We start from the raw sequence: 25,422 nt of genomic DNA on the forward strand, positions 1-25,422 counted from the left end.
CAGCTGATTTAAGCAGCTAAATGTTTTTCATTCTGAATTTTTTTTTCCTCTTTATTGAGAGTCTTCTTTCAAAAATTTACAGTAAATACAGATCTGTGTTGAAGCTCTCTCTGCATTGGTGAGACTTCTAACACAAATTTAATTTTTTCATTAATGATGTTTTAGTTTATATATATTTTAAGCTTTTCCAGTGTCATATCAGTTGGCAAAAGACTTTCTTATTCTGGACTTCCTTTAATATATGAGTTTGTTCTTCTGCAAGTGAATGCTGCTAAAAAGAAAATGCACTAAGACTCTTCTTAAAAGAGTCTGCTTGTTCATTGTAAAACAACTATACAGGCCCCCTGCCAAAAAAAAGAAGTACCCATAAAGCACTCATACTCCATCCATGGTTGTCTCCAAGAAAAGTATGTTGGCAACTGTTTGAATTATAAGCTGAATTAGCCACTTTTTTTCATGGAACACCATTTTTACTTGAAAGGATGATTAGCAGAAAAACTATGGTTGTTTCAGATTCAGGTACTTGGCAAATGTTTTCTTGAAAATGAACAAAGTGAGCCTGTCACTTCAAGGGTAGTATTTGTTGCCAATGATAAAATGTGAGCATTCGCATGAAAAGTAGAGTTTTGGAAAAGTTGTATCTGCCACTGTGAGCTTCAAATCTTCTCAGTACTTAAAGTACTTTTCTGTTAACCACAGTGAGGATATTAATAAATGTGATTTTTATAAGTATAATGAAATGTGTCAACATTTGGAAGATCTACATATCACAGTGAACAGTATTTTCCAAATAACTGATTATGATAATCCAAAAATCATCCCTGCTAAAATGTGCAAGATAGACCACTGGATTTTAGTGTAACAAACTATGAAAATTCATTAATATAGTTTCAGATTTCACATCATAAAGAACCTTCAAGGGACTTCACTTGTTGAATATTGGTGTTGTATCAAAGATTTGCCACATAGATAACTAAGCACAGGAAACTGTATTCAGTACTCTGTAATGAGCTATATGGGAATAGAATCTAAAAAAGAGTGGATGTATGTATATGTAGAAGTGATTCACTTTGTTGTACAGCAGAAACTAACACAAGATTGTAAATCATCTATACTCCAATAAAAATTAATTAAATTAAAAAAGAGACTGTTTTGTTAAGCATTTTAAGTAATGCTGACTAGAACAAACTAATAACTAATGTTCTAGTAAGCATTTTAGTGCTGACAACGTGTGTCCTTTTAAACCCATTCTCTGTTGAAGAACTAAGGTCATGGGAAGTGTAGAGATAAGCTTTACCTCATCCCAGCTTCAACTGTGCCAGGCTTGAAAAGAAAGTCTCAGTTTTTTATAGTAGTTAATTTATTTTTGGTGGTTTCTGTATTGAGAGACACCATATTTTTCTGTAAACAATATCACTCATCTAACATCACTTTAAAGGCTTTTAAGTAGTTCAATAAAGGTTTTAATCCTTTAGATGAAGGTGTAAAGATATCTCAGTTTATTTTGCTTCTAGGGTTTACCTTAATGGCAACTGACTTTCACTGCAGTCTGCATCATTTAAACATCATTTGCACTGAACTTTCCATCCTAGGAATCCTGATTTCAGTTAATGAAAAGGCAAAAGCTAGTCTGAATTACTATTTGACTAATTAGAACTTGAGTAGATACATGCTATTTGTAGGATGCTATTTTAAATCTTTGGTTCGAAAGATAGGATAGGATTTCATTTCTAGAATTATCCCTAAGGAAGAATTTCTTATAGTCACAATTACTATGAAAACTCCTTAATTCACCCTATAAACAATGTTTATCAATTTGTCTAAATTTGTTCATGTTTCTTTGTGGCCCCCCAGTTTATTCCTTCACTTTTTGTCTCTTGGAGGTCTGATCACCACCCTGGTGCCTGGTTAGAAAAATGTAGGTTTCCATTCCTGGGTGTGAACTGGAGAGCGATGATGATCACTTGCTCATTCTTGCCCACTCAGCTTGCCTTGACTCTGCCGGGCTTGGCAGCTTCCGTGCTCTGAGATGGCGGGAGATGCCACACTATTTAAACTGAGTTGTTTCTCAAAACTTAAAAAATTTTGTTTTGCTAATTAGGAATATTTAAATTCAAGTGCATTGTATCTTGTGACAGCTCTATTGCAGTGCATTTTTATTTGCATCTCCTTTCTCTGTAGGAATAACTTGACTGTTATCGACATGATTGGCGTGGAAGGATTTGGAGCAAGAGAGCTACTGAAGGTGGGCGGGAGACTTCCTGGCACTGGAGGTTCACTGCGCTTTAAGGTGCCCGAGTCCACACTGATGGGCTGCCGGAGACGTGAGTCCCTGCGTGTGGTCCGTGTGTGTGGTCTGTGTATTTGGCACTTGGACAGGACAGGCTTGGTGCCAAAGCCAAGAGCAAAAGGAGATATGAGAAGATTCTTTTCAAAATTTACAGTAAATTCATTGTATTGATGCTAATAATTAAATCAGGCAAACATTTGAGCATATGTAGGCTGGTACCACTTGATTAGAAACAATAGCCTTAGATATTTAACCCAACTTAAATAATAGATATGGGGGGAAAAGTATAATGTTAAGTTACCAGTAGAGTGTCAAATATTTAAGGTAAATAGTGTGAAACTGTTAATTTGGTTATCAGTTACCTAATCCTAAAAAATCACACCAAAATGATAAGTAGAGAGAAGGCTGAAGGTGAGCTAACCACCCTTTTGCAGTAATGGAAATGCTCTTCGTCTGTGTTGTTCAGTACGGCAGCCACTCGCTACATGTGGCTAACGAGTGCTTAAAATATAGCTCGGGTGACTGAAAAACTCAATTTTAAAATTTATTTAATTTAAATTTAATTAAAATTTAAGTAGCCATGTGTGTCTACTGGCTACTGTATCAGACAGTGCAGATTTAGAAATTTGTTTAAGTGTTCCATTAGAAAATTCTTAGTTTTGCATGTATTTATATTAGTTCCAAGAACTTCCTTAAGAACTAAGCCAAAAATAAAACAGTAGATGTAAAATGTTTTTGGTAAATTCTGTCTTGTTTTCCTGTTATTATTTTTAATTTTAGGAACACACTGAAAGCATTTTAGTGTAACAGTATGTTTCCTATGGAGAAAACTGATTGGTGAAACGATTGGATAATTTGTAGAGCTATTTTAACACCTGACTGTAAATGTTTTTTGTTTTAGAAAACTATGCTAAATGAGCACTGAGTTTGAGAAGACTGGCCATTTTGCATTCAATATCTTCATCAGAGTGTTCATTTTTTTAATTCATTCATTCACTCATTCATTCAATAGTTTAGAGTTGCCTTGAAAGTTAGAATTATGGAGGAGTATAAACCGTAGAACCAGATACAATGTTAGTCCTAGTATGGAATAAATTGTGGGTTATAAATTTATAGGAATATTTTAAAAATTGATACTTCTTCCTTTTTTAAACTCCCAACATGAAATGTGCTCGCATTATTTGCAGGGATTTAACTATTTACTACCTCTTAATGTAATGGGAGTTTGAACTGTGTTTCTAGTGTCCATGATGGTTTTACACAGAAGCACACACACCCTCCTAACTGGTCCTGTTGGGTGTGAATGAGGCTCCCGGGGCACAGGGTGAATGGTGGCTCGTGGTAAATCCAAACTATTAGGCTTCTGAGAAGAATAAACTTTTCACCTTAACCTTTAATAAGTAAAAGAACAAAGAAGAGATTTTGGTTACTTTTGGTACGTAGGCAGATCATTTAACTTAAGAAAAACCTTGACTAGTTAAGTATTTTTATCGTATTCTGGTAGTAGAATCTAGAACCGTTCTAGGATTTAGCTAGGAATCATGCTTTGAGCTTATATTGAATTTTTTTACATTTTAATCATGTAGATCATGGTTTGTGGATTCAGTAAATGTTGATTCAGTAAATTATTTTAAATAAAAATTTCAGTTCATCTGTACTAAATATCACTTTTCATCCTCACTAGAACTGAAAGATAGCAAGCAAATTCTATCAATTACAAAGAACTTTAAGGTTGAGAATATTGGACCACTTCCTATAACCGTGACATCTCTGAAAATTAATGGGTATAATTGCCAAGGTTATGGATTTGAAGTTCTAGACTGTCAGCAGTTTTCCTTGGACCCCAACACGTCCCGGGACATCAGCATTGTGTGAGCATTGGACTTTAACCTCATTTCAGTTTGGGGTCGCATTTACTATATTGTGGGGGAAAAGCTTTTTTTCATTGGTAAGATGTCTTGAGTTGTTTTCATGTTAGTATTTATCTTGCGGAAGTAAGAAATTCTGCTGCCATTATGATTATTTTGTTTTGTGCCTAAAATTAAAACCATCAAAGTTCATAAAGATGGCTCTTGCTGTCAGGTTTACTCCAGACTTCACCTCTTCCTGGGTCATCCGCGAGCTGAGTCTGGGCACGGCGGCAGACCTGGAGTTTCGCTTCACTCTCAACGTAACCCTCCCTCATCACCTGCTCCCTCTGTGTGCGGACGTGGTTCCGGGACCCAGCTGGGAGGAGTCGTTTTGGAGGCTCACCGTCTTCTTTGTCAGGTCAGCTGCCACCTTCTCCACTGTTCCTCCCTCACTGAGTGGAGACGCCATCCAGCCGAGTTGCATGGAAATGTATATTGCCCGGTGGGATCAAAGCATATGAATTGAGTGGAATTTTGACATTTGTGAAGTAGACAAAGTAGTTCCTGGTACGCTTGAAGAGAATTTACTGTTCCCTAAACTAATTGTAGGAGAGTCATAGGACCTAGGAGTGTAATGGACAGTTGTGTTCCTTATATGGCCATTGGCAGTCCCGGTGGAAGATGTGAATGTTATATGTAACATTTAAGATATCCAAACATCATCTGTGACATAGGATGTGTTGTGAGCTCAGTGCAACGGCAGTTTGAGATTAGAAGACTAGAATGACCCTTTATGTGATTTTGTCCTGGAAATGTCTTTAACAATTGAACTGGTATGTCAGAATGATAAATATTCACATTTTCAGAAACAGTTTTTTTAAATCTTTAAGAGATGTCAAATTATGGAGCCATTCCATGTCCATAAGATATGGAATCTTAATAGCATTTCTTTAGACTTTTCCTATCGATTGATTCACCGCTCTTCTGTAGAGCTAGTCTTTTTTTTTATTATTATTGGCGTATAGTTGATTTACAATGTTGTGTTAGTGAGCTGGTCTTTTTAATGCAAGTCACAGCCAGACAGTAATGAACCCCGTTGCTTTCGTCCTCAGTTTGTCCCTGTTGGGGGTGATTTTAATAGCCTTCCAACAAGCACAGTACATTCTGATGGAGTTCATGAAAACAAGACAGAGGCAAAATGCCAGCTCCTCTTCACAGCAAAGCCATAGTCCGATGGATGTCATCGGCTCCCATTCTCACAAGTAAGAATTCTTGTAGTGTGGGGAGAGGGTTCTCACCTTTGGTATGGCTCATTTCTGATTTTATTTTAAGGTCATATACATTTTGGTTCCAAATTTGTTTCAGTACAATTTAAGTCACTGTGTGACAGCTACACCATTCCTTTCATTCTAAGATAGACTTCACGTAAGGACTTAGTTTATTCAACTCCCGGAGCTTTAGTAGAACGAAAGGTGAGAACTCCTTGGTGTACCCCAGACTGCTCCCTCTTTCTCATGGAGTTAGAAACAGAGAGGGAGAGGTTTACTTGGTTTGCCTTTATGTTAAATGTTTTTCTTCTTAAATCCAGAAGCAATTGCAAGAACTTTCTCGATACCTACAGCCCCTCTGATAAAGGTCGAGGGAAAAGCTGCCTTCCGGTAAACCCCCCGCAGAGCAGGATCCAGAACGCGACGAAGAGGAGCCCGGCCACCTACAGCCATTCGCAGAAAAAGCACAAGTGCTCCGTCTATTACGGGAAACACAAAGCCAGCGCAGCCGTCCCCGGCAGTGCTAGCGCCCCTGCAGAGGACAAGCAGGCCTCGGCCCCAGGCGGCTCCCCCGCTGCTGCTAAAGAGGACGCACGCCCTGCTGGGATGGGCGAGACCTGGGTGGGCCTCAGGTACACAGGTGGCCTAAACGTCAACCTGCAGAAGAATCTAACTCTTCCCCAAAACTTACTGAGTAAAGAAGAAAACACACTGAAAAACGCAATTGCTGTCAGTAATCCTTCTTCCGAATGTCACGTGAAGGAGGGAGTACAGACATGTATGTTTCCTAAGGAAACGGACCTTCAGATTTCAGAAAACATAGCCGAGCTCAAGGAGCGAGAGGTCTGTCCTCTGAAGACCCCTAAGAAACTACCTGAAAATCACTTGCTGAGAAATTCACCTCAGTGCCCGTCAGACTTGCCAGAAATTTCCAGGAAAAATAATGGTAATTCTTCCACCCTCCTGGGCGACTCTTCTCTCTTGTTTGTCTCCAGTCTGTTCTTAGTGGAATTTGTTCCCATCTATGACTTCCGTTTGAACTGTGGCCGCTGAATTTTTAGTTCCCACACAAAGTTTTGTTAGCAAAGGTATAAATGTTGAAATACCATTTCTAAGAAGGAACGTTTAGGACGGGACACCAAGTTTTTAGAGCATCGTGGTTAAGAAGTTTACTTTTTTCAGTCCATTCATTAGAATGATACGAATATCATATTGTATTGTTGGAATTTATGGACACCTCTTCCGAACTACCTTTTATCTTGGCTTTTCAGACTGTTTGCAAAAATCAGTCAGCCTGTGACATGTTTCTGATGGAACAAAACTCACCAACTCTGTGTTTAACAGCTGCCACCATTGCGTGCTCCTTGTCCCTGGTTCTTGTCTGGTCGTGTTCCTTGGTTAAAAGAAGGTAGATGTTCTCTCGTAGCAAATGCAGTTAATAAAAATGCAAGCAAAACTAGACTAGGAAGCCTACCTACACATACATGTGTCATTAAATCTTTAACTGATCCCTCTGGCTTCTGGCATAAGAGCCTGTGCTTATTTTTTGTTTTAATAGTTGTTGAAGAAACCCTTTAATATTTTAGGTTGTTAATGCAATACAAAGATACTTATCTCAAAGAACTATATTTTGATATACTTATTGACTTTCCCCTCAGTCATTTTATTTTATTTTATTTTATTTATTTATTTTTGAATCAGATATATATTACTACTCATTCCTCAATATTTATTACAATTTTTGAATGAAAAACTTTTTTTTTTTTTTTTTTTTACTGAGCTTATTTTTGTGTGTTTATCCTGACCATTTCAATAAGCACATTTCTATTCCCATTAAGAGTCAAATTTTTGACACTTTTTAATCTGGAAGAATCAGTTACCTTTGATCTTATTTGAAACATCTAAATATAAATAACATCATATTTTTCACTCCTTGATATTGTAGAGAAGATTCTATTAGTAGATTGGCTGATTCTAATGAGCTTCATGCATTTAGTAGGGAAAATACCAACCTGAATTTTAAATGTTCCATCAAAGGACGTTTCTAATCCAAAAGGAAGGCAGGGTCCTCTGAGTAGAACATGGTTTGGGCAATTTGTGCATCACTCCCGGTGCCCCTTGTTCCACCCTGTTGGTGCCATTTCCCTGGCAGCAGTGCGTACGCTTGAAGAGGACTCCTGTTTGCAGGGCCAGCTATCCCCACGGCCTCTCCCCCAGTATGTGAGTGCGCCCCCTGGGTGGAGCCTCTACCAGATCTCATGAAGTCACAGCATTCCTTGTCTGAGGCTGTTGATGGTGGGGCAGTGGGGTGTCTGTTCTTCCATTTCTGTCCTGACACTGTCTAGGGCCCAGACTACAAAACTCTTGTGAAAGGGTGAAATTATGGAGTGAGTCTAGCTGGGCTTTTCTCTTGTTTCATGTGTCATTTAGGCCTGAGGACAGTATTTGACATAGGCTGACTTTACACAAACTTAAAATCAGACTTGTTTGAGGGACTTGTTGCTCCAGAAGTGCGTCTTCTGTGGTCCAGTGCATCCATCAGACATCTGGGTAGATGTGCCTGCAGAATGCAAGGGCTGTGGCCTTGTGGGCGGATGGATGGGAAGGCCTTCTGCTGCATCAGAGCTCTTTGAAGGGCATGGACCAGCCATGTAGTGCCAGCGTGGGTCAGAGGATTCGACTTGGTGCTCCTGGATCCTCTTGTCCAGTACATGCTGTTTAATGCTTGTAGTTGAGCCTAGATGACCATATAATATCTAATAACACTTCAGCAAGTGTGAGTAAATTTAATAAGGGAGCCCACAGACATAGGGTTTGCTTGTATCATTGTAGATGGCAAACCCGCCCTGAACCTTTCCTCCCTGTACAGATGACTGGTATGCTTATGATGCTTTAAATGAAAACCAATCTCTCACTTCAAGAGTTTTTTAAAAACTGCTCTTTAGCTGACTTGTCAGCCTGTTAAGCAGTATCAGGGTGATTGCTGGTCAGCTCACATAAGATTTGATGAAAGAACTTTGCCTTTCCACCATGTTCATACCAGCAAATTCAAAGGTGCTAATCTGCAGCCCTGTATTTGTCTCCAGAATTAATCTGTCAGCAGGAGGTTCCTCACAGGGAAATCCATTCACTGACATGTATTTGGTTCTGACTGTTTTCTGTTTACATCACTATTCTAGGAAAATATCAAAGAGGTTAAAAAGTAAACAAGTGGCCTGCCATCAATTTACAATTTAAACATTTTAAAGAATTGAGAATTTTAAAAATAAGAAAGGATTGAGATATTTAGGGGAAGCAAATTGTAGTTTGAAGGTAAGATATGGAGTCTTTTGGCCATATTGAGGGTTCAGGGTTCCTTTGTCAGAATTTGAAGGAAAGCATTGTCATAAGCTGGCAGATGGTGACAGGCAGGGGGTCACAGGGTGTAAAGAACACTCAAGAATGAGAAAACCAAAAATGGAAGAACCTTCCAAGTTTTCACTTCCAGCTTTGAGCATCAGTTCTTTTCTTATTTTGAAAAGGATTTCACGTTGTGTTTCCATCTTAAGATCCTTTCTAGAACCTGAAGAAAACAGCTTCAGTCTTGCGAGCTGAACTGATGGCCCCTCGGGAACTTCCACTCACTCAGTTGAAACCAGTCAGTGTCTGTGCCACCTTCTAGCCATTTCTCCCAAAGTACACAGACGTTCTTAGAACCAGGTCTAGTGACAAGACTGCCTTTGGGAAAGGGGGCTGGGGAGGTGGCCTTTCTCCTGAGAGTGCCTGAAATGGCATCCCGAACCCGCCAGAACTCCTGGAGGTGCCTGAAGCACTGTGGCTTCTCTTATTCTGAGACAGTTTTCTTTTCTGAGGGTAACTTCTTGTGTAAGAACGAAATCTTCCAGGCTGTTTATTAATGGCTCTGGCTACGTGCTCACCGTTGTTGTTGTGGAGAGACAGAGTGTTTTCTGAATAACAGAAAATGTGTCACCCCTTTCCTGCTCTTTTCTCCTGCCTCCTCCTGAGAGGCCTGTAGTAAATCATAAATTAAAATTCCCGATAGAAATGCAGTCTCTTGACAGATTCTTCAGGGCTCTGTTTCACACACTTGTTTTTTGGCATCAGCCTGTCAAACAACCGTGAAACAGCGACGCCTTCCAAGCATGTGTTACATGGTCCAGAGTCTCTTGATGCTCTGACAACAGCAGGGCTTTATGTGTCATGTAAGTGATCTTTTGAAATTTGTCTCTTTTCCAAATATTTATAACTGTTATTTTTTCATTATATGATCAAAATAATACAGACTTAGAATTAGGGCTAGAGGCAAATTGCTTCTGGCCTCAGGAATAGTTAGCAAATTTTTCGTTGTTTCTGCTTATAATAATGGAAAGGATAATGAACTTTTAAATTTAATAATACCCTAAAACCTTGAAATTAATAGCACATGAAAGTTTTCTTTGAATTAGATAGATACCTCCAAAATTTCTGAAATACCAATATTTGCAGAAATTCAAAAAATAGTCTCATTTGCACAGATACTGATAACTGGAAATGAAGATCTAGTGGTTTACTCAAAATATATCATACAATTAGATTTGATTCAGTAGAAATCCAAGCAGGATTCTGGCCTGTTAACTTGTTCCTGTTCTTGTATTTGTTTTGTTATCTTTGTGGCTCAAATACTCCTACTCCATGAGATAAATGGCAGAAAAGCGTATAATGCTGTGAGTAAGCACGCTTAGTAGGATGCCATGGGATGGCTCCATTTTTTAAATGAAGTATATGCTCACGGTATTTCTGAATTCTTGAATATTGTCGTGATAGAATTTCTCAAAGGCTGAATTTGAATTCATTTTATTGTTGGTCCTAATTCTTGGCCCCCACGATAGGCATTAGTAATTTTCGGAGAGTCTGTGCTTTATCCCTTTTTAGGGGGTAGTTTAGTGTTGGATATTAAATTTGGATGCTTCCTAAGAAACTTTGATGACTAATATTTTTAGTGCTATTCTTGGCCTGAGGAAAACCATTTTCTCATGAATTAAGACCCTAGGAAAGTCACAGCACATTTTTGGAGGAGAATATCTATATTCTGTTCATACCGATGGCTTCCGGAATCTGAAGTGATGTCTTTGTTTATGATGTCTTTTTCTGTTTGGACCCTGTCTCCCTTGCTCTTGGCTCTTTCCCGGCTCAATCGCGGTCCTGGATGGTTTCCTCTGTGGGCGTCTCGCACCCAATCTGTGTTGCAGAGGAATTTATGCTTCCCCAGCATTTTTATAGCTACGTAATATTTACATCATTTTCCGTTAACAAAATAAAAGAATGCTTACCTTTTAAGCGTTATTGTTGAAATGTATGCATCTTGCTTTGAGTGAGCTTGATTTGTAGCTTCAGGATTGCAGGGTCTGGAGGGCGTTCGACCCCTCCTGTCGTTTGGGTTGAGAGCCTCGTGCAGCCCCAGGCCCCTCAGCAGGCCTGGATGGGAGCCGGCAGCCTGCTCTGCTGTGATGTATTTGCACCGTGGGCATCTACACTTTCTCAGATGGCCAAGGTGTCGTGAGGGATTTTCAGTTAACGAAAAAAGGGGAAGGTATTGAAATCCTTTCTGATTCATATTAGAACACTGAGCCCAGTTAAGGTGGGGTTGAAGTCTATTTGACCATCTGTCAAAGTCAAGGATAGAAGAAGAAATACACTTAGGAATGAAGTCACTTGAAAAAACAAAGGAAAGGTCACTTTTCAGATGTGGTTCCTGCTGGTGCAGACCTTGCCAGCGTGATTGTCTCGCACTTGGTTCTCACCCCGCGGGTGCTGTTCCCAGGGCAGGTGGGCGTTTCCTGCAGGAGAAGGCCCTGTGCTCCAGCTGTTCATGTGTCTGTTGGTGGTGACCCTTTATATTCTGTCTGTTCTGGTTGCATCTTCATGGCAGTCAGTCAGGGTGGGCAGAGGAAGTGGTATTGTCATAAATAAGGAAACTGGAGCTCAGGGAGCTTAAGAGACTTACTTGTGATTAGTAAAACTAATTAGTGTCTGAGTCATGACCAGAACCCAAGATCTTGCCTCCCTCTCTCCCTCCCCTAACTTAAAGACAATTGTGGTGAAGTGTATAGAACCTAAAAGTTAACCATTTTAACTTGTAAAGCTCAGTGGCATTAAGTACATTCACATCACTGTACATCCATCACTGTCATCCATTTCCAGGACTTCTTCGTCTTCTCAAGCAGAAACTCCGTACCCATTAAGCAATAATTACCCGTACTCCGTCCCCCCACCCCCTGGGAGCCACCATTCCACTTTTTATCTCGGTGAATTTGATGATTCTAGGTGCCTCAAACAAATAGGATCACCCAATATTTGTCTTGTGACTGGCTTATTTCACTCAGTATAATGTCTTCAAGGTTCATCCATGTTGTGTCATGTGTCGGAACTTCATTCCTTTTTTCCCTCATCTTAACCATTTTTGTGTGTACAGTTCAGTAATGCTAATTATATTCACATTATAGCACAGTGAATCGTTCGTTTTTAAAGCTAATGGTGTTCCATGGTACTTACCACATTTTGTTTATCCATCCATTCGTCCATGCACGTTTGGGTTGTGTCTACCTTTTGACTTTCATGAATAATGCCGCTATGAATAATGGTGTGCCCCTGCTCTTTCTTCCCATGACCTCTTTTAACGACTGTTTGTAAAACTCTTTAATATAAGTACATTTTCACCTGTAAGCAAAATAAAGTTCTAGAGCATTGTGGATGTCAAAACAGTCCTTAAGTCTAAATCTCATTAAATCAAATGAGATTGTTAGGTGTAGGAAGAAGATTTAACTATGGGGAATGTGAATGGAAATAATTAGCTAGAAATTGAATCATTTTTATTTATTCAAGGGAATAACCAGCAAGTGCCTGTCAAGAATGAAGTAGACAATTGTGAAACTTTGAAAAAGGTTGACACAAAGTCTGCTTCAGAAAAGAAGATTCACAAAGCGTCTAAAGAAGACGTATGTTCTGAGAAGCAGGACGTACCTTCAGTCGAGGTCTGTATTCCTTTTTTTCTTGCCTATTAGAACAAAACCCAAGTTTAGGACTTAGAGCACAAATATCTATGTAATAACTGTACATCTGTATTTCATACTTCTCAAAGAGGATAGTTATGTATTTGAATCCACATTGATAAATTGGTGAGGTTCATGTATTCAGAAAGTTTATTTATCTTCTAATTATACAGGAGACACTAAAACAATTCAGATAGCTTTTATTCTCAAGAGAAGCTGTTCTTAAGCAAATGGATTAACTCCTGGGTAAAGATGGTGGAGTAGAACCAGATCACATATCTTGCCTCTCCAGTTGTTGCCCAACATCCGTTTTTAGGGCAAAATCTTGCTGAGTTAGAAGCATTATCCAGGATCCACAGGAGAGGGATGCCTTTCTAGCTTCAGTGCATGGGCCCTGGTGTGACAGAATCCCAGAAGAGAGGGCAAAGCTTGTGCACTGACCCAGCCAACTCTTTCCCTTCCCACTGTGTAGGCCACTGCAAAGTGTCTAGAAAGAACCCAGCCCTGTATTTCATAGGAACTAAAGTTCCCAGATAAAGGTGGGAAAGGGATTTCGGAGAATTTATCTACTTCACAACAGGACAGAGCTATCTGTGTATTAGCACAAGCACAGTGAAAAAAAATAGCATTGCAATTGTTCAAATATACTATAGTAAAAAATGAAGGAAAGGAGTACAACGTACAGAAGACAAACCAAGATCCCAGTCTAGAAGAAAACATATCCAGAGACCTGAAGGGAACTCTGAAAATACTTCCCACTACAGATTATGAATTCAATAAAATTCTAGCTTTTAAAGGCAAATTAATATACTACGATGAGGTGGGAAGAGATATTGTAAAGTTAAGTCAATAAATGTAGACAGTACATTACCTGTTCAATGGCCAAAAATTGACTTATTGACCTGAAGGAAAGGCTTTGAGATAATCAGAGTGAATGTGGAGGAAAAATTTTAAGAGATTATAGATTTTGGAGAAAAGATGATGATAGATAAGGGGACAAAGACAAAAACAGTCCAACATCAGAATCATGATTGTCTCAGTAAATGGCCCAACAGTGGATCAGAAAAGTATTCAGAGATGTAATAGAAGAATTTCCCAATGTGAGTGAAAAACTGAATTGAAAGATCCAAAGGCACACTGTGTTCACCAGGAAAAGCTGATGTGTGATATTGGACATAGGCACATCCTGGTTAAGGTGTTGAACTTAAAGAGTTGTGCGGAAAAAGGCAGGAAAATCAAGAAAGACACACCTAGGCTTGCCTCAGACTTTGTAGAAACATCTAATGTCTGAGAACAGTGGAACAGTATCTTCGAGAGAATGAAAATGTGAACACGAACATTATGTCCAGTAAAGCTGGCACTCAGGCACGAAAGCAACAGGCATTCATCTGTAAACTCAAATGAACTTGGGAGCCTTCCTTGAAAAATGAAGTCAGTGAAATTTAGCCAACCAGGAAAGAAGTTTGAGGAAGCTGTGTTAAAGGTCTTTTGAGGTTTCTGTCCACTTTATATCCAGAACTTTGGTTAAACAGTGGGCAGTTATGGTTGTAAAACATATTGCAAATATTAAAACTTTAACAAAACAAAAATAATAATAAAATCTGCAAAAACAGGGGGTGGGACTGAAAGGTAAGTGAAAGTAAGTTTTAATTTTATCTTCCTTGGTAGCTAGACAATCCTGTGCAAAACTGAAACATGTAGTTTAAAAGGGTGAAAACCTACGAAGATATCTTTCAGCATCTTTTTCTTAACCTTAGAGAGATCCTTAGGCAATTAATGTATCATGTGGAGAAGAAGCAATTATTGAAAGTTGGCGTTCCTTTGGTTCTACTTCATTTTCTTCTAAGTTCAAATAAAACTGAGCCTTAAATTTGAATTTAAAAATAATGCATGGTCCTGGTGGTCTAAATTTCTCCCATCATCTGTCCTCCCATCCTTAGGTATGTATAGGTTCTTAAAAAGACACATTAAAGAATAAGGTTTGCCAAATAATCAGTGGGAGAACCTGCTTATTTCTGAGTGATGGTATTTTGCATGATTTCTTTTTTCCTTCTTTATGCTACTCAATTTTTGCTTCAACTCTACAAAAAGCATGCATTTTTCATTTAAGTAAATGGAATGAGAGTGATACCAAATAAGAAAATCACAGACATTCCAAACCAGGAATTTGTGGTCTGTCGAGAAAGACATTTCCATGTAGTCAAGTGCTAAAGTCAGTGCATAGTAGAGGGGATTGCAGAGATGGGAACGGCAGCTTAGCTTGCAGGGGCCATGGGAAGCCCTGAGGAGGAAGGAGCGTGTGCAGGGGGAGTGTAGAGAAGCAGAGGAAGCGAGCGGGGCAGCCGGCACCACCACCGGGCCTCCTGGCACGGTTGGGAGCAGTGAGGGAGTCGTCTGACCGAGAAGGATCCCAGTCAGGAGGGGGAAGGCAGAGGCAGAGTCCTGCCAGCTCGCCAAGGCCCTCGATGCCAACGCAGAGTTCAGACGTTAGTCCCTGGATCTCAGTGGGAGACACAAGGAAGGAAGGAAGCACAGGCGCTAGGAAGGGAAGGTTGCCTGCTCAGGAATTTCAGGATCAAATGTTTAAAAGCACATTGGTCCAAACAAAAAAGTCTTTTTGGAGGATTTGGCCTGAGGGTGGCCGGTTTGGGGACCCTGCTGCAAATCATGGAATACTATTGAAGGGTCCTGAACCGGGCAGGGGGTGGCGGGTAGAGGAGGGTGTACAGGAAATGGAGAACAACCTGTGGGCTGCGATCTCCTTGAAGGTCGTAACTGAGTATCTTTCAATTCAGTTTCACGGAGGTGGGCAGGGTACCTGTTATAAAGAGCCAGTGTGGTGGTTTAGCGAGTGCTTGAATGAATGTGTGAATAATGCATTTCTGAAGGATCAGCCCTAGTGCTTTGGAGGCTGGGTTGGGGAGGGCAGACATGGACACCAGCTCTCTTCTCACCAGGAGGCTGCTCCTCTGCTGGGAGGTGTGATGACATCAAGATTCTGTTCGGGCAGGAGCAGGGGTGCAGGATGGGAAGAGGAGGTAGGAGACAGTGTAGAAGACAGACCAGCAGGACTTCTTAGCACCCGGCTGCCTAAAGGGGAGGAGCTGGCTTTGCCTGCAGATCCATTTGCAAAAAACAACTCCAAGGTTTTAAGTCTGGGTCACTAAAAGATGGGGAATTGGGGCTTCATTTTTATGTTTGTCAGGGCCGTGTTGCCCCGTGGTTAGCGGCACGGACTTTGCAGCTGGTGTGAGCCCAGCTCGACACTTACTCTGTAACGTTGGGCGCGTTACTCAACACCTCAGTCTCCTCATCTGAAAACTGAGAGTATTAATAGTATCTCTGCCTCATAGGTTCGTGAGGACTGGAGGAGTGAATGTAACACGTGGTTAGAATAGCAGCACTTGTGAAGCACTGCCCAGGAGTAAGAATCAGAGAGGTGACAGGTGTGACTGGGGTCGTTGCCGACAGAGGGGTTTGGCTGGACTTGGACGTGGCACAGCCTGGTAGGTGGGAGATACCGCGCGAGAGCTGCCGTGGCGAGGCCGGCCCGGGCCTGGGACGTGGGAGTTGTCCCCGTGGAGTTTAGAATGGAAGGGTGACGTGAGTTCTCTGAAGTGTGCACGGAAACCAGCGGCCTGAGTCTGCTTGATGGAGCAGGTATAGTGACGGAGGCCAGGCACGCCGGCCGGGCCATGGAGACAGGGCCGTCGGGAGCGGAAGGCAAGTCATGGGATCTGGGGGAGGAGAGACTGGGCGCGTTGGGAACGGGGACGTCCGTGCTGCCCTGCAGTGACGTGGAAGCTGAAGCTGAGCGGTGCCGACGCCTCCCAGATGTGTCCTGGGAGGAGAGGTGGGGACTGATCAGTGCCGGGCTGTCTGGAGGGGACCCTGAGGTCAGGCTGGGGACGCTGCACCGTCTTCCGCGTGTGTGGGCGCCGTGCCCCCCAGCCCCGAAGTCTCCCCTGGCTCCCGTCCAGACTTGCTCTCTGTGCCGGTGCCCCCGGCCGTGTCTTCACACCAGGTTGAGGGGGCCACGGGCCGTGTCTTGATCCCTGTCTGTGGCACTCAGACACTTCTTGGCCTTGGTCCCAGGGCTTGGGTAGGTTCCTCCTTCCCTTCCTGGTCTGGGACCCTGGGCGGGACGGATGTCTGCTCTGGGTGCAGGGGGGCTGCAGCGGGGCTGAGGGTCTGGGGGCTTGGGCTGTGCTTGGGGCTCCGAGGTTCCTTGTAGTCACCTGGGCAGGATGGGGGCGGAGCTGTGGGCTTTCCTCTCTGCTGGCTCCGGGGGCCGCTCTCAGTTTTGTGGGCTCTTCTTTAAACCACCCTGAGTGTACTTTCCATGTCATTGTTCATTTGGAGAAAATCAGTCTCAATAAACACATTCCCAAATGCAGTGCTCAGTGTTTGTTTTTCTTGTACGTTCTTGGAGCCTGACTTTGCAGCTTAGGAAATTTACAGATCTGTCTATAGCACATGGGGAACATTCCTCCAGATTTATTGGCAAAGGAGGTCGAAGCCCAGATTTGGGAGCCACAGACTAAATTTTAATCCCAGCCCTGGCTGTTTATTTTCTTGTAAGCAGATCTTTTTTTTTCCCCCCTTAGAAAAGGAATTCATGATTATTACAGAAGCATAAAGAAGGGAGGGCAAGATCTGTCCAAAAATGGACCACTTTTTGCATTTTTCTGTATTCTCTTCCTTCTCTATGCAAGTGTTTACAAACTTGGGATAATTATTATTGTGTATATGGAGCTTTGGTATAGTGTTGTTATTCTGAATTTTCTCATGTTAGAAATTAACGGGAAACTTTGTTTTCCGTGGTTACATAACATTCCATCATTTAACTGTGCCGTAATCCAAACCATTCCCCTGCAGTTGGACATTAAAGTTGTTTGCGACTTTTTATTTTCATAATAGCATGATGAACTAAGTCTGGCCTGTATATCTGGTACATCCTTGCTATAGGTTTCTAAAAATAGAATTAGAGTGTCAACTGTCAGGGCCCCTGGTGTGTGCCGCCAACTCGCTCTCCGGAAGCAGGGTCCCTGTTTCCCCTCATGCACGGTGCACGACAGCCATTGTGTTACTCTGGTCTCAGCAGCACCGTTGTTTGGCACAATCTTGGTCAGTGGGATAGGTAAGTGATTGTGTTTTGTTTCTCCTCTCAGTTTGCCTCCCTTACTAGGGAAAAGTAAGTATTTTCCTTCATTTTTTGTCAAATTCTGAGAAACACAAGCAAAACGTCATTCATCCGAGATCCTGCCACTGACATTTAAAAAAATATTTTTTTTTCTAAGTTAAGAAGTGAGTGTCTAGCCTGGTTTCTCTTGCCCCGCTGAGAGACACACGTGGATCCACACGCGGCCCCCCCAGCCTGTCCTCGTGTTTGCAGGCATAAACACGCAGTGTCAACACACTTGTGTTTTTAAAGCCAACATGGAAAGATGAGGTAATTGGTCTCTCCTAAAAACATACTTTATTATTAAGTATTTTGGAGGAACTCTTCGTGTCTCTGGCCTTCTCTATTTCTTTTGTGAATTTGCATTTCATGTCCTTTACCCACTTTTCTATTGAGTGTTAGTGTTTCTTTTCTTCTTTTCTATGAGAACATAGGTGAAGGTATTAGCTCTTTGTCTATCAAATAGTATCACAGATTTGTTTCTTGGTTGACCCTTTCCCTCTTACTTTTATTCGCTTTGACTTAGGTACAGTGGCTTTAAGAATGCCTTTGTGCAGTCAGTCTGTGATTTCTCTTTGATTTCTTCCTTTTCTTTTACTATTAAAGCTTAGGAAATCTTCTTTCCCCACGCTGCGGCCAGTTAACTTGTCCCTCATTCAGGGAGATCGGAGAACTTAGTTCAAATAATTCAACGATGAGGATGATAATAGCTAAGTCTTATGCAAACTGCTTACTACTGTCGGGCACTTCAGTCCTCACAGCAGCCTTTTGGAAGACCTGGGAAACCGAGGCAAAGAGAGGCTAAGTCACTTGCCCAGGATGAGTCAGCTTGTCACACGCAGTGAGGTTCAGACCGGGTGGTTTGGCCTCAGACACTGGTCTTCACTTCAGGTCTGCGTGGACCCTTTCCGATCCCGGCTAGTCCTGCTTCGTCGCATGTGGCACCTCCCCACCAGAAAACAAAGAGCCGGTTGCCCCTGTCCTCTTCCTCCCATTTCCTGACAAGTCTGTGGCTTCGGCTCTCAGGTTGCGTTCCACTCTGCCCCACCTGCGGCGTCTGCTGCGGGCCTGTCCTCCCCCAGCTGACCCCAGCCCCATGCCTCTGCACTGCCCAGCGCTTCTCTCTCGGTCTCTCTTTGTGTCATTCACACACACACACACACACACACACACACGCGTGCGCACACCCCTCTTCCCCAGCCCTCCTGTGTGTGCTGTGGACCCTGCTTCTCAGCACTCCATCCACACCTCCTCGTCCAGCATGTCCCCCACGCTCCTGAAACTCACTCTCTGATACTCACAGTAGGTGGCGATGCTTCTGACCACCAAGTCCCCGCTGGGTGTAGCCCTCCAGTGCCTCCCTTCCTGTGGCCTGTTGTGCTATTCTAACCAGACTGTGCTGAGAAGGCAGCCACGTCCAGAGTGACTCCTGCCCAGAGCACCCTTCCTGGCTCCACTTGGGGCTGGTCCTTTACTTGCGGGTGACCCTAGAGGGACAGAAAGGGTCAGGTACTGGCTGTGAGTGAGGCCGGGGAGAGGCAGACTCTCCCCCCTCCCCCAGCAAAAGTTGGAAATTCACAGAGAGCAATACTTGAATAAACGTGGTTTGTATTTAATGTTTAACATTGGATCGCATCTGATCATACGTCTTTAATGCGTCAATTTAGCATCAAACTTCAACGATTAGCATACGGTCCTATAGGATAGGACTTTGTATGTTTAACTTACCATGTTTTAAAAATGCCTTCAGAATGAGAAAAAAGGTAATACATATTGGGAGAAAAAATAAAGGAGTGTGAAGAAGAAAGCAAAAATACCATAATCCCACCACATGTACACTTAAAATATTATTTTATTTCTCGTATTCATTTACTGTAGTGAGCATATTGCTTTGATGGAAACATGAGGCTTTCAGTACCCCAGACATGTAATGTGCAGGTATCTAAAACCTTTTGTTTTTCTTCTGCTTTAAAGGGGCAGCATGGTGGAAGGAAGAAAAGGAGAAAGTATTAGTAGACATTAGAGATATGAGCTACTTAAAAAGGGAATCACCCTCCCCTTGGGCCTGTTAGCAGACCATGCCTAACATTTAGAAGAGGAAAAAACCCAAATTAAAAAAAAATTTATTTATATGTGTATATATATATATGCATACATATTATATATAATATATTTCTGTCTCATGCTAAATTAAGTTTTTCAGAACCACATTAAAAAAACATCAAGCATATTCTTGGCATTATTTACTTGAGAAGCTTAAACTAGTTTGGAGCATTCTCTGGAGTTTTGCCTGTTCTCCTAAAGTTCATCTATAAGCAAATAAAAACATAAATACACAAATTACTCCTCAGTTGAGTTTTTACACGATTTTTCTTCAGTAGTAATTCATGTGAATTGCACATACCAAATAAACAGGTGAAGGTCGGAGGATTTATTGCTGCTGAGGTTAACGGCAAGCTGACCATAAATTATTAACAGATGTTTTTCCTTTTTAGCCCCTTAGAAATTTTATAGGCGACAATTTTTTTTTCTTTTTGCAGAGGCTGAGGGGAGGTAGAGAAAGAAGGGAAATGAAAACAGGCTAGAGATTGAGAAATGCATGTCTGTTTTCACTAGTGCTGGAATGTTCTGAATTCAGATGGAGTTGGTCTTCAAAAGTTAAAAGAAAAAACCATACACAGGTTTTATTTGTGTTAGTAAGTTGAAACCCTTACTAAAAGTTTTCTTTTTCCTCTTTAGCAGGAAGATCCTTATAGGAAGAAGAAGCTTCAGGAGAAAAAAGAAGGAAACTTACAAAATTTAAATTGGAATAAAAATCGAGCATGTAGAAAAAACAAGAAAAGGGGTGCTGCCCAGGTCTTGAGGTGTGTGATTTTTACAGTCCCTTTAAATTTTTCATCTATTATTTACTCTATAATTTTACATTTAGCTATTATGTTTCCATCTTATTTTTGTTACGTTGGATACAGATAATATGAGAGTGTAGATGTTTGTGTTCTGAGATAAAGATATATTCTTAAAAGTAACATATCTTCTGGTTATGCTTTTATTTATTTTGTTGAAAACCCCTTAAGATGAGCAAAATTTTAAAATTTTACTTAATAAAATGTAAAAAGCTATAGCAGGTGTTAGGGAAAAAGCCTAGCCATCCCTCCAACACCAGGGGCGTTGGTGGAGCAGGTGGTAAGGACCCCTGGGCACAGGCAGGCCCACGGTCCCAGGTTGACCCTGACCGTCTGGGGTCCCGATAATGCAAGAGAATAGTCCCCACGCATAGAATCTTTGCCCCGATCGATCGTCCAGCAGAAGGTAGGTTCTTCCGCCGTGGGAAGTGAGCTGCAGATAGATACTGCGAGGTTTGCCTGAAGCCCCAGAGTGATCAGGGGCAGAGCCAGACATGACCCCAGGCAGTCAGGCAGCCTCCTTGGGAAACCTTGCTTCTTTTCTAACCTGTAAAATGAAGATGCTGACGTGTTCGTGCAGATCCCACATGTCTGGGTTCCCAGTAGTAGCTCTCCAAGCCTAATTTTACATAAATTCCGCAGCTCGAGAATTTTTTCCCACCAGGTCAGTGCGCGTCCATTCTGACGCCACATACGGAGTGCCTCTGGCAGACCCGTGCCCCTGCGCCTTCCGCCCTCGTCCCTGGGGAGCCTCTCAGGTGGCCCTCGCGCTGACGAGCTCCCTGATTCCTGTCCCGAGTGGGCTTCGGAGCCTGTTTCCTCCCACCTTGCCCCTCCATCCCCACCGCTCCGGCTTTTCTTCCTTTGCGCGCTGGCATCTGGGGATTTCTCTTTCTTGTGGGCTCAGCTAGGTACTTAAATGTGTTGCTGTCATATCTGTTCTCTAGCAGTTCCAGACTTGCGTGGGGAAGGGACTCCACCCTGCTGTAGTGGTTGCTCTTGTGGTTGGGAGGGAACTGTGGCAGAACCGCCCACGTGGTGGCCAGGACCCCCGCATGGGGGCACGTAACACGCTGCTTACAGTGTCTGCCCCCTTTGCGATCAGGAGCTCGGACCCTGGGATTCAGCCCTGTAACACGTGCCCCCCCTTCCCCGAATGTCCTGTTCTGCTGGAGGAAGGCCAGGCGACCCCAGGGGGCCTTCAAGCTCTAGTTCTGTGTCCTGCAATCAGCAAAATGCAAATAGGAAAAAAGGAAAGATACGCATTATTAGATTATTGATGGGTAATTATTAAATTATTAAATACTACTTACTAATGGGTAATTCTTATTTAAGCTAAATTATTATTTTTTTTATTTATTATTTTTTTTTTGCGGTATGCGGGCCTCTCACTGTTGTGGCCTCTCGCGTTGCGGAGCACAGGCTCCGGACGCGCAGGCTCAGCGGCCATGGCTCACGGGCCCAGCCGCTCCGCAGCATGTGGGATCTTCCCAGACTGGGACACGAACCCACGTCCCCTGCATCGGCAGGCGGACTCTCAACCACTGCGCCACCAGGGAAGCCCTAGGCTAAATTATTTGAAAGCTGCAATGTGGTCTCCTATAGAAAGGAAAGTCACACCTTGTATTTTCCTAAAAATTTGGTGGACTTATGTGGTCACTTTAAAGTGGCATGTTTTTCTGATGTGGACATATGGAAAGATATAAAATTAGGGTGGAATTTCGCCAATTAAATGTTACAACATATTTTTGAAAGCAGATTTCTGACATGCTAAAGAAACAAATTACGTTGTTAAAGAATAACTTCCAAGTAGCTTGTAGGTAATCAGAATGTTTTGAGAACATGATGCTTACGTAGGTGGTGGTTGTTGGACTGTCTGTTGCCAATCTGTCTCTATACTCTTTACCCTGAGTGGTCACAACCCACTGAGACCATCGGCTTCATCTCACACCTGTCCTCCTACAGATGTGACATGAGGTACGGAAGTTGGACTGTGTGAAATAATCACCTAGGTCTTCACGTAGCGTTCTTTGACACATTTCTGTGTCTCCATTTACAAAGCTGTATTACAGGTTTTCCCTCAAGTTCATGGTATAGTTAGAGAGATACAAGTGTTGGACTGTGAACTCCTTGGGGGAAGAACTTCATTCTTCTTTGTAGACGGCACACCTTTCCTAACAGTACGTGGCTCATGGTCATCACTCCACACATGTTTGCTAAATGAATGAATGAGAAAAGATTTCAGTTAACGCTCAGACCTTCCCTCAGACGCCAAGGAGCAGGTTCATCTACTGAGAGTCATGTTTTACACGAAAGCCAAGGAAGACATACAGAGGGTCATGGGTTCTGGTCCTGCACCTGCCACTTACCAGTTGACCTTGGGGGACTCATTTAACCTGTGGAGTTTTACTCCTCTCACTGTAAAATATGAAGAGATTAAATGAGCTCCAACTTAATTCTCGTTCTAAAACAGCAAAATCTTGTTCTTCCTAATCTCTCTCCCTTACTTATGGTCTTCTCCCAGCAGACCCAGAGAGAAGAGGGCTCAAGTTGTCCCAGATTCACATTTTCACCTCTGCTAAGTCTCAAGGAAAGCAGGTATGTGTGTGTGCACGATAAAATGCAGACATGATTTTTTTGTGGCTCTTCCAGGCCTTCGGAACAGAGTGCATTAAAGCTGGTGTGCAGTGAATTTGAAAGGTCTGAGCTGAGCAGTGACATCGACTTAAGGAGCTGGTGTATCCAGGAACACCCTGGGGAAGCATGTAAACCAGATGCTGGCCTTGGAAGCAGCTTACCTGCCTCGCAGGGAGAGGCAGGTATGGAACCGCATGGAGCTACAGAACAGTGCTTCTGTCGGGATTGTTGGTGGTGGTTGTTTCCTCGGGGAAGTGTCCGGTGTGAGAGATGATCACCTCACTCAAGCCTGAGTGGAAAGCTGTCCTGGCTGCGAGTCTTCTGAGCCTGGGCAGGCCCCCAGCGTTGCCCCTCCTACCTCCCACTCCTCTAAAATCTGGCCATTCTCAACTGTGTCATGCAGACGGCTGAACGACAGTGGGTGCTTGCTCAAGACAGGACTCCCTTGGTGAAAGAGGCGGGTAGGGGAAAGCCAGGGGAGAACAGTGGCCGTTCTCACACCCCTGCGCAGGTGGTTCCTGCAGAGCCAGGCTGCTGCTCCACCGAGGGCTGCCGGCCAGTGACCTGGGGGCACCAGGGCTGGGTCCAGGGAGGGGTGGAGGGTGGCAGGAGAGGAAAGTACTGGGGAGGGGGGAGGGGTGGGGACACCGACATACACATTCCCAGACACGTGTGCGTTGTTTCTTGGTCTTTCTGGGACATTTAAAAACACTTTTTCTTCTTCTTCTTTTTTTTTTTTTGGGGGGTACGTGGGCCTCTCACTGTTGTGGGCCTCTCACTGTTGTGGCCTCTCCCGTTGCGGAGCACAGGCTCCGGACGCGCAGGCTCAGCGGCCGTGGCTCACGGGCCCAGCCGCTCCGCGGCTAAAAACACTTTTTATTAGAGTCTAGTTGATTTACAAGGTTGTGTTAGTTTCAGGTGTACAGCAGAGCGAATCAGTCATACGTGTATCTTGGTGGACATTTTAACACAAGAGAGAGAAATTACCTGCACGTCTCCAGTCCGAGAGAGTAGCCTTGATTTTCTTGAGAGAAGTACTTGTTATTTCCAGAACCACTTTTAGGTCGAGATTATCACTGGTGTTGACTCTCTCAGGCTAGACCACGTTCACTGTCCGGCCCACGGCAGAGCCCGTGGGGCCCGTGGCTCCCCCCGCCTTGTCAGTTCCTCAGGGCCCTCGTCAGTTTCAGGGGGCGTCTTCCTTCTCGCTGGACGGGCAGACGGAGCAGATCCTGAAGCTGAGCCCTGCCTTCTTCGTAACTTGGCCTCTCTCCTTCTCCTGGAAGTGGCATCAGGTTGAAAACTCTGTAAGCGAAACACGGCTCCTCTCTCACTTCCCACAGAGGGTTACTTCCAGAAGCCGGAGAAGAAGCGCGCGGAGAAGTCCTGCTCAGACTCCAGCTCGGACTGTGGCAGCTCCTCGGGCAGCGTGCGTGCCAGCCGGGGCAGCTGGGGCAGCTGGAGCAGTGCCAGCAGCTCTGACGGGGACAAGAAGCCCACGCTGGGCCCTCCGCACTTCCTGCCGCCCGGTGAGTCTGGGACTCAGGCCTCCTGGCCCTGCTGCCCCGGCGCCCAGAACAGGGGCCTGATCTGCCTTCCAGTGCTGCCCGCCTGCGGTGGGCTCTGCATGCCCGTGCTTGCTTTGCTTTGTATTTTAGCCACTTTCTTTTTTCTTTCTTCCTTCCTGCCTCCCTCCGTGATTATTATTATTTTTTAAAGTCTATCTTGGAAACAGTTCGAAGAACTTCCACGTTTATTTTTTCACTTGTACATTTGTTTGTTGTGGTAAAGTATACATAACACAAAATCTACTATTTTAACCATTTTTAAGTGTACAGTTCAGTGGCATTAAATACGTTTACATTGTTGTGCAGTCATCACCACCATCTATCTTGGGGCCTTTTCCCCCATCCCAGACAGAAGCTCGGTACCTATTAAACCGTAGCTCTCCCTTCCCCACCCCTACAGCCCTGTGAACCTCTATTCTGCTTTCTGTCTATGAATTTGAATACTCTTGTATCTGGTAAGTGAAGTCATACAATACTTGTCCTTTGGTGACTGGCTTATTTCACTTAGCATGGTGTCTTCAAGGTTCATCCATGTTGTGACATGTCAGGATTTCCTTCCTTTTTTTTTTTTTTTTTTTTGCGGTACGCGGGCCTCTCACCGCTGTGGCCTCTCCCGTTGCGGAGCACAGGCTCCGGACGCGCAGGCTCAGCGGCCATGGCTCACGGGCCCAGCCGCTCCGCGGCATGTGGGATCTT

The 25,422-nt window shown here is 43.3% G+C and overlaps 1 protein-coding gene across 5 annotated transcripts in view; it reads left to right on the top strand.

Annotated features, from left to right (window-relative positions):
• The window catches only part of TMEM131L (transmembrane 131 like), a 159,909-nt gene that overhangs the window by 122,409 nt on the left and 12,078 nt on the right, over positions 1-25,422 (top strand). Inside the window, exons 21-29 of one of the 5 annotated variants that reach the window (XM_060116533.1) lie at positions 2,182-2,324; positions 3,975-4,161; positions 4,373-4,558; positions 5,253-5,402; positions 5,729-6,354; positions 12,270-12,418; positions 20,358-20,482; positions 23,174-23,340; positions 24,502-24,687. In XM_060116533.1, coding sequence (XP_059972516.1) covers positions 2,182-2,324; positions 3,975-4,161; positions 4,373-4,558; positions 5,253-5,402; positions 5,729-6,354; positions 12,270-12,418; positions 20,358-20,482; positions 23,174-23,340; positions 24,502-24,687 — 1,919 coding nt within the window. The remainder of the gene's footprint in view (positions 1-2,181; positions 2,325-3,974; positions 4,162-4,372; positions 4,559-5,252; positions 5,403-5,728; positions 6,355-12,269; positions 12,419-20,357; positions 20,483-23,173; positions 23,341-24,501; positions 24,688-25,422) is intronic. The other 4 variants (XM_060116555.1, XM_060116544.1, XM_060116564.1 and 1 more) reach the window with 4 other exon arrangements.

The sequence above is a fragment of the Mesoplodon densirostris genome, chromosome 1 (genome assembly GCF_025265405.1).
Source record: "Mesoplodon densirostris isolate mMesDen1 chromosome 1, mMesDen1 primary haplotype, whole genome shotgun sequence".
NCBI lineage: Eukaryota > Metazoa > Chordata > Mammalia > Artiodactyla > Ziphiidae > Mesoplodon > Mesoplodon densirostris.